Source organism: Pseudorca crassidens, chromosome 15 (genome assembly GCF_039906515.1).
Source record: "Pseudorca crassidens isolate mPseCra1 chromosome 15, mPseCra1.hap1, whole genome shotgun sequence".
Classification (NCBI taxonomy): Eukaryota; Metazoa; Chordata; class Mammalia; order Artiodactyla; family Delphinidae; genus Pseudorca; species Pseudorca crassidens.
In genome coordinates, this window is record NC_090310.1 from 78,564,384 (window position 1) to 78,572,988 (window position 8,605).

At 44.6% G+C, this 8,605-nt stretch overlaps 1 protein-coding gene across 1 annotated transcript; it reads left to right on the forward strand.

Annotated features, from left to right (window-relative positions):
* The first annotated feature begins 54 nt into the window (after nt 1-54).
* MOCS3 (molybdenum cofactor synthesis 3) lies at nt 55-2,658 on the forward strand. The gene has a single exon (XM_067708460.1). The coding sequence runs from the start codon at nt 269-271 to the stop codon at nt 1,634-1,636; it is 1,368 nt and encodes a 455-aa protein (XP_067564561.1). The 5' UTR covers nt 55-268; the 3' UTR covers nt 1,637-2,658.
* Nucleotides 2,659-8,605: the final 5,947 nt, after the last annotated feature.

The window sequence follows — 8,605 nt, forward strand, 5'->3', positions numbered from 1 at the left end:
GAGGACGCGTCGGAACGTACTAAAGCCGGCAGGAGGGGGATGGTCCGGGTGGCGAGTTCTAGACCTCCTAAGGCTCTCTGCGTAGTTCCATTGGAAACAGTCAGGACTTGTGACTCTTTCAAGTTGAATCTGACGGTTGCTTCAGAAAAATACATATCTGTTAATCACCTTTCCCCAAGCTCCATAGAGTTGTTTAGTTTATTCCAGTCGCAAGACGAGGGAAAGCCGGAAACGGAAATGCCTTTGACAACCTCCCAAAGAGGCTGCCATGGCGGCCAGGGAGGAGGTGCTTACTTTGCAGGCTGAAGTTGCCCAGCGTGAGGAGGAGCTGAGTTCCCTGAAGCGGAGGCTGACGGCGGCTCTTCTGGCCGAGCAGGAGTCAGAGCGGTTGGTTCCGGTGTCTCCCCTGCCGCCGAAAGCCGCCCTGTCCCGAGATGAGATTCTGCGCTACAGCCGGCAGCTCGTGCTGCCTGAGCTGGGCGTGCAGGGACAGCTGCGCCTGGCGACCGCGTCCGTGCTGGTCGTGGGCTGCGGGGGGCTCGGCTGCCCACTGGCGCAGTACCTGGCAGCGGCCGGCGTCGGCCGCCTGGGCCTTGTGGACTACGACGTAGTAGAAGTGAGCAACCTGGCCCGCCAGGTGCTGCACGGCGAGGCACTGGCCGGCCAGGCCAAGGTCTTTTCGGCCGCCGCTACACTGCGCCATCTCAATTCGGCGGTGGAGTGCGTGCCCTACGCCCAGGCGCTTACGCCAGCCACGGCGCTAGACCTGGTTGGCCGCTATGACGTGGTGGCTGATTGCTCCGACAACGTGCCCACTCGCTACCTGGTTAACGACGCCTGTGTGCTAACCGGCCGGCCCCTCGTGTCGGCCAGCGCCCTGCGCTTCGAGGGCCAACTCACAGTCTACCACTACGGCGGTGGGCCTTGCTATCGCTGCGTGTTTCCGCAACCACCTCCGGCGGAGACGGTGACCAGCTGCGCGGATGGCGGGGTGCTTGGTGTGGTTACCGGGGTCCTGGGCTGCCTGCAGGCGCTGGAAGTGTTGAAGATCGCTGCAGGTCTGGGCCCCTCTTACAGTGGCAGCCTGTTGCTCTTTGATGCCCTCGGAGGTCATTTCCGCTGTATTCGGCTGCGGAGGCGCAGGCCCGACTGTGCAGCTTGCGGGGAGCGGCCCACTGTGACTGATCTGCAGGACTACGAAAGCTTCTGTGGCTCCTCGGCCACCGATAAGTGCCGCTCCCTACAGTTACTGAAACCAGAGGAGCGAATTTCTGTCGTCGACTATAAGCGACTTCTGGATTCCGGGTCACCCCACGTGTTGCTGGACGTCAGGCCTCCAGTGGAGGTGGACCTGTGTCGGTTGCCTCACTCCCTACACATCCCTTTGAAACATTTGGAACGGAGGAATGCGGAGAGCCTGAAACTCTTGGGAGAAGCAATCCGGGAAGGGAAGCAGGGCACACAGGAAGGGGTATCTCTCCCCATTTATGTGATCTGCAAACTGGGCAATGACTCCCAGAAAGCCGTGAAGATCCTGCAGTCCTGGACAGACTTAGACTCTTTAACAGTTCGGGATGTTGTGGGAGGCCTCATGGCCTGGGCTGCCAAAATCGATGGAACATTTCCGCGATACTGAGATGGCGGGTAGAGTCTGACCAGCGAAAGATGTGGGTTGTCATGTTACCTAAAGTTTTTTTGCCTTTATGAATGTATTTGCATTTTTTTCAGTAATGTACGGAACAGCCTGGGATTCTCCAATATCTGCGGATAGGTGGACTTCTTTTTATAAGGAGCTTTTTAATTGTAACTTACTGGGTGATGTAGCAATTAAGGGGTTATAACACTGTTCCTCTGAACTGTCTTGTGTTTGCAGCACTTGGATGGTGTGTTGAACAGGTGGGATAGAATGTAAGTGACAGGACTTTGTGTTTTGAACTGCAGGTCATTTGCGTGTCCTGCCTTTTTTTTTTTAAATCTCCCAATTAAAAAGCTCTTTAAAGTTGTCCATTTTATTGCTTGGAAAGGTGTAATATAGTTACTGAATTGATCATGGATGATATAGTTAAGATAAGTTTATTGTTTACTAAGACATTCTTTGAGTGTTATTTCTAATTCAAATGATGGAACATGCCCTAGAGAATTCAGTGTTTAAAATGTAAATTGTTAAAACATTAAAATGAAAATTAGCTGGGAAGTGGTCATTCGATTAAATATTTTCAGTTAATAGCCAAGTAAGATATTTACAGTCTAGCAAGATAGAAACCACCTTTGTGGTTCCACCTGACTGTGGTGTCAGTTTCTTTTATAAATTGCTGTTGTTTTCTTAGACTTAACTTCAGGGTCCACCTTATGTGGACACAAACAGAAATTTCTAAACTGTGTGGTTTGGCTTGCTTTGGAATCTTCAAGTCCCAAGTCCCAGCCTTCTGCCCTCCCCTGTCCTTTTGTCCCTGTCCAACCTGTTATTTTTATTTTTGTCTTTACTGTATGGCCAGAATGCCAAATATAATATTGAATTAAAGTGAAATAATGAACATTCTTCTCTCCTTTGCAGTTTCAGGTGAAGAACTTTGAATATTTAACCAATATTACTTGTTATTGCTTTACTGTAGGTAAATACCTCCTATCAGAGTAAATAAAATCCTGTATAGTTCTGCATTTTTATGTGCTTTTTTCTTCTGTTAATGTTGTGAATTACATTTTTTTTTATTGTGGCAAAAATACCCCCACATAACTTAAAATTCACCCTCCTGACAGTCGCCACATGTACAATACAATATTGTCAACTCTGTGCACATGCTGGGCACCAGATTCCAGAAGCCTCCATCCTGCGTGACTGAGACTTTATACCCACTGAACAGCTCCCCGCCTCTCCCCTTTAATTTACCTTTTCTATTTTGATTTAATCTATTCCAGTGTTTTATAGCAGTATAAAATGTTGGTGTGTTTATGTTTGTGTACTTATTAAATAGCTTTTTCATGAAATGGCAGGTAGTTTGCCCAACTTCCAACGTATTATGCAACAAAATTAAAAGCAAAAATTGGGTATGTGAGTATATAGTAGAGGCAAATTGAACAATCCATGATATATCAAAAGAGGGCCTCTATTCTCTAACTGATTGTTGTGTGGCAGGCTATAATCATCAGAAATCACAGATGTAAATGTAAAATGTTTGTATCTCTGAGTACAATTTTTTTTTTTTTTTTGCGGTACACGGGCCTCTCACTGTTGTGGCCTCTCCTGTTGCGGAGCACAGGCTCCGGACGCGCAGGCTCAGCGGCCATGGCTCACGGGCCTAGCCGCTCCGCGGCATGTGGGATCTTCCCGGACTGGGGCACGAACCCGTGTCTCCTGCATCGGCAGGCGGACTCTCAACCACTGCGCCACCGGGGAAGCCCTCTGAGTACAATTTTTAAAGACTAAAAGCGTTGTGGGCCAGACAAAACCCTCTGCAGGTCAGAATTTCTCACCAGTTTGCAACCTCTGACACAGACTCTTGTTTTATGATAAAAGGATGGTATTGTTTAATAATCAAATTCAAAATTAGACATCACTTTTTGAGTGTGAGACATATTATAGCTCATTTTGGAATAGGCATGCTTAAAGTATGATAGGCCTTTGTTATAAAGACAAAGCAGGTTTCTTATGACTGTTTCTTCCAAGGAGAGGTGGAAATAAATGACAGACCTGGAGAGGAGAACAAAGATGGCTGGCCTCTGTCACACTTCTTACTCCTGGGAAGTGAGCTAATTCTGATATATATCAGGAAACAATCAGGTGGACAGAGGAGGAACTAGTTCATACTGTAAAGACAGATGTCCTAAAGTTAGGCAGCTTTGCTAGTTCCTGCAAACCTGGTTGTCAGTGGGACAGGCAACAGAAGTTGACCCTGACTGACTGAGAGAAGGGCTTATTAAAGTGATCTGAGGGCTTCCCTGGTGGCGCAGTGGTTAAGAATCCGCCTGCCAATGCAGGGGACATGGGTTTGAGCCCTGGCCCGGGAAGATCCCACATGGCATGGAGCAACTAAGCCCGTGTGCCACAACTACTGAGCCTGCGCTCTAGAGCCCGCGAGCCACAACTACTGAGCCCGCGTGCCACAACTACTGAAGCCCGCGAGCCACAACTACTGAGCCCGCGTGCCACAACTACTGAAGCCCGTGCCCCTAGAGCCCGTGCTCTGCAACAAGAGAAGCCACCGCAATGAGAAGCCCGTGCGCCAAACGAAGAGTAGCCTCCGCTCACTGCAACTAGAGAAAGCCCATGCACAGCAATGAAGACCCAACATAGCCCAAAATAAATAAAATGTAAAAAAATTTTTTTAAAAAAGCTTTAAAGTGATCTGAGGTGTTTTTGAGAATTTGGGGGAAGACTCGAAACTGTACTTCCAGGAACGATGCCCAAGACCATGCACAGAACTGACCTGAGAACTCTATGCTGTGCTGTTCCATCTAGTACTAGAGGAAGCTGGCAGCACAGCCTCGCCAAACTCACTTGACTTGGCTCCATGCTCTTCCAGAAAGCCCAACACCTCAGCCACAGCCTAGGGGCCAGAGAGCAGAGTTTCTTTCCACCACTCTTTACTGAGTCAGTCTTATGAGGGTGTGTCTGGTAAGTAGAGCCTGGTCCCATGCCTTCATCCTAGCTGCAAGAGCCGCTGGGAATTTGAGTTCCGACATCTACAGTAGGGAGGCTGAACTCATGACCTGGGATTTTTCTCAGATTAGGGAATGATTTTTCAGAAGATTGGCTGTTAAGAATATGACAAGTATCCATTACAGGATCCAGATCTTTTTATTCTTTGAAATTCTCTTTTCTCTTGTAGCTAGCATTTTACAATCAGATGGGATTTGAACCAGATAACTTTTTTCCTTTTCATTGAACCTCAAGTGTACCAGTTACCATTCTAAGCTCTGGGATAAAGAAAGATGAACAAGAGGGAATTCCCTGGTGGTCCAGTGGTTAGGACTCTGCGCTTCCCCTGCTGGGGGCCCAGGTTCAATCCCTGGTCAGGGAACTAACATCCCACAAGTTGTGAGGTGCAGCCAGAAAAAAAAAAAAAAAAGATTTCCTATTGCTATGGAGTTTACATTTAAATGGACAGGGGGAGACAAGTCAACAAGTAGGTTAGTGATAAGTGCTATAAAAGACAAAACTATGTGATGTATTGGAGTGGGGAGGGGAAGCTATTTTGGATAGATTCAGAGAAGGGTTGACATGAAACACAAAGCCTGAGTGGTGAGAAGAAGCCAGTTAGGTCTGGGAGAACATCCCATACTGGAAGGAATACAAGTGGGAAGACCCTGAGACAAATAAACCTGTAATGTTTGAGAAACTTGAAGAGGCATGTGAGGCTGTGAACGGCTGGGGAGAGTAGAACAAGGTGAGGTTTAGGGAGATAGGGAACGTACCATGTAGGTTGTAGACCATAATAAGGGTTTTTTATTTTAAGTAAAATAACAACTAACATTTATTGAGCACTTACTGGTGATTTGGGATTTGAACCTAGGTGGTCTGGCTGGAGAGCCTGTGCCCTAAGCAGTATGCTATGCTGACTCTCAGTGAGAACTTTGTAATTGTTGTATATGTTTTCATTTTTGAAAAACAACCTATGCCCTGATAATCGCAGAATGGAAAGAGCTTGTATTTCAGATGCAACACAATTGTACTCTGATGCACTTGGTTTGCAGACCTCTCTCTAGGGAAGGAACCCCAGAGTGAAATCCCTGGGAGCCCTCTGACACACCTAGGCAGTAATATCCAGTTAATCAGGAGCCACTTTGGTCAGGGAGGGTGAGAAATAAAGTCTCAGCGTAAGGAGTCACAGCTAGTAAATAGAACGGTGGCCAAGGAGGGGGGTCAAAAAAGGGCAGTAAGTCGCCTGAGAATGTTCCCATGGGAGATGAGGTGGGGTTTTTGTTGTTGTTGTTGTTGTTGTTGTTGTTTTTTAAGCTTGTTTATGTTTAATTAGCTGCTCCCCCCCACAGAAGCAGAGGGTCCCCTGGGAGCCTGAGGTCAGGTATGTGGCCCAGTTTGTTCTACCCAGGAGATTTCTTTATTTTCATGGGTGTATTTTCTCAGGGTTCCATATGTAACATGAGGTAGACCTGTCCAGGTAAGAGTAAAATCTCATCACTAGAAATCATGCACCTGCTGAAGATTCAAGATAATTCTGGAGTTGGTTGGGAATATTAGGAAGACTGCTATGGTGCAGGAGTGGGAAAATATTTTACAATAAAACAGTAAAAGGGGTTAATTCGTACCTTTGATGAAATATAATTTCCAAAGCACTCAGGATGTGGGAGAAAGCTAATCAAATCAGCCCAGAATTTGGGTGATAAATAGTATATATACAGTTTACTATAATTCACTATGAAGTCCTATATATTGACACTGATTCTGGTTTCTAATCTTTAGTCCAATTATTCAGAATTTAAAAAACAATAAATTGTGACTTATCCAGGTGGTTTTTTCCTGACTATTAACGCCATCTGTTGGACACGTTGCTGAAGAAAAGGAAAGAGAAAAGGCTTATATTTTAAAAGTTCCCCTCTTGGTGGCACCTTGGTTTAAAAGGTGTCAGAGTAGGGTGACATTGATGGAAGATGTGTGGGGCATTATTTTTAATTAACAGTATTTTCCTTACCCAGTGCTTCCAGATGAGGGAGGCCTGAAACCAATTGGAATTGAACAGACCAAAGTTCAGGTGAGTTGAAACAGTTGACCCTCAAGTAGAAGAAATCTCCCAGGCAAGGCTTGCTATGTGTAAGAGCAAAGGGAAGCAGTGCCTTTACAATCTTGACTTGGTCATCCGCGGTAAGCTCTGAGTTGTCTACCCAACAGCCTTCCCACTCCCACCTCCTTTTTCCTGGCAGTGCTGAAAATGTCAGACTCCTTTCCCAGCCTTCCCTGCAGTTTTGGAAGAACCTGCACTTCTAAACAATTTATTCCATCACATACAGTTCAAATCTGTCTACTTCTCACTGTCTAGGCTGCTGCCACCCTAATCAAGCCATCTCTCCATCAAATGTATCACTTTTTAGGGACACACGCAGCATCAATCGCACCGTGGAGCACCAAGAACCAAGTATCGCTCTTAGGTCTTAAGATAACGAAAGAGGTACCTGTGTACAGCAGGGACTGCCGGCCTCATAAATGTCTTTTTGGTAATCTTGAGACCTGTGAAGGAAAACAGGACTTTTAGATCACGTTTCTCTTAGTGACGTAATGAACAAGACTTATCTACTTTGTACAGAGCTCAAAGGGATTTGCAAACTCAGTAACTCCAGGGGCTAGGCAAGTAAAGAAATGAGTAAAGGTGGTCAGGTAGGGACCATGGTGAAGCAGAAACACAGGTCCCATCGAAAGCCACTATACAGCTAGCTCACTTTGCCATACAGGAACGTGGTTACAGTGTTGACAAATGTTTCAGTGTTTTAAGAAAATCTGAACATTTGGAGTTTTCCACGAGATCTCCTAATTTTAAAATGTTGAAAACAAAGTTTAAAATTCCAAAACTCTTTTCGCATTGAAGCATACACATAGGAGGCTGAAGAGAGCCTTTAGGCTTAAACAGGAAAAACCAAACCAAACCAACCAACCAACAAAAAACCCAAAACACATGATTTGCATCTTATTTAACTTGGTGGCCACGGATGTTACTGAGTGGTGGGAGACACCTAAAGCAGCTTTAACAGTTTGTTAACACCTGTAATTCGTGTTTTTCATTGTTTTTGTATTTATAAGCTAATCATCTTAGTTAAAGTTTTGAAGGAAAGTATACTTTTTGCTCATTTTAATGTCATGTAAGTTAATATGTAAAGTGGTTTGAGTGATATTTTTCAGAGGACTGAGAAATTGGAATTGGGGAGCTGCATGTGCTATCAGTCAATATCGTTTGCTTTTCCTCGTATTCTGGTGAATTGGTGATTGAATGTAATTTTTTAGAAAAACGTACCTGCATAATAGAAAATCAGAGTGAAGATGGAAGAGTATAGGGACAGAAAGGAGAGTTTGCACTTGATACTTTGGAAGATTTGCACCTGTAGTGTTTTGGGCTGGATTAGACCCATAAATGAACGTTTATTTAATAACAGCAGGAAAAAGAGTAGTAAATGGATTTTGTTTAAAAAAAAAACTGTTGAAAGATGATTCACAATGATTATCTGAAAAGGAGTTTTTATTATCCTCTAAAACATTTACTTCTAATTTAAAGAAGCAATATGCCTTCAAAGCATCAAGAGCACATCAATGTTATGATCATACTCTTTGTTTAAAAACATGCTTAATTTTAAAAAAGTAATTCATGCTCATGGTAAATTTGAACAGCTCAAAGGTATATATACTAAATGCAATGTGGTATCCTGGATTGAATCCTGGAGCAGAAAAAGGATATCAGTGGAAAAACTGGGGAAATCTGAATAAAGTCTATAGTTTAGCTCAGTTAATTTCTTAGTTTTGGAGAACACCATAATTTGAAAAGATACACACACCCCAGTACTCATTACAGCATTATTTGCAATAGCCAGGACATGGAAGCAACCTAAATGTCCATCAGTAGAGGAATGGATAAAGATGTGGTACATATATACAATAGAATATTAC

What these genes read in the sequence shown, in the direction of transcription:
- MOCS3 (XM_067708460.1), top strand. Translation starts at nt 269, where the DNA reads ATGGCGGCCAGGGAGGAGGTGCTTACTTTGCAGGCTGAAGTTGCCCAG.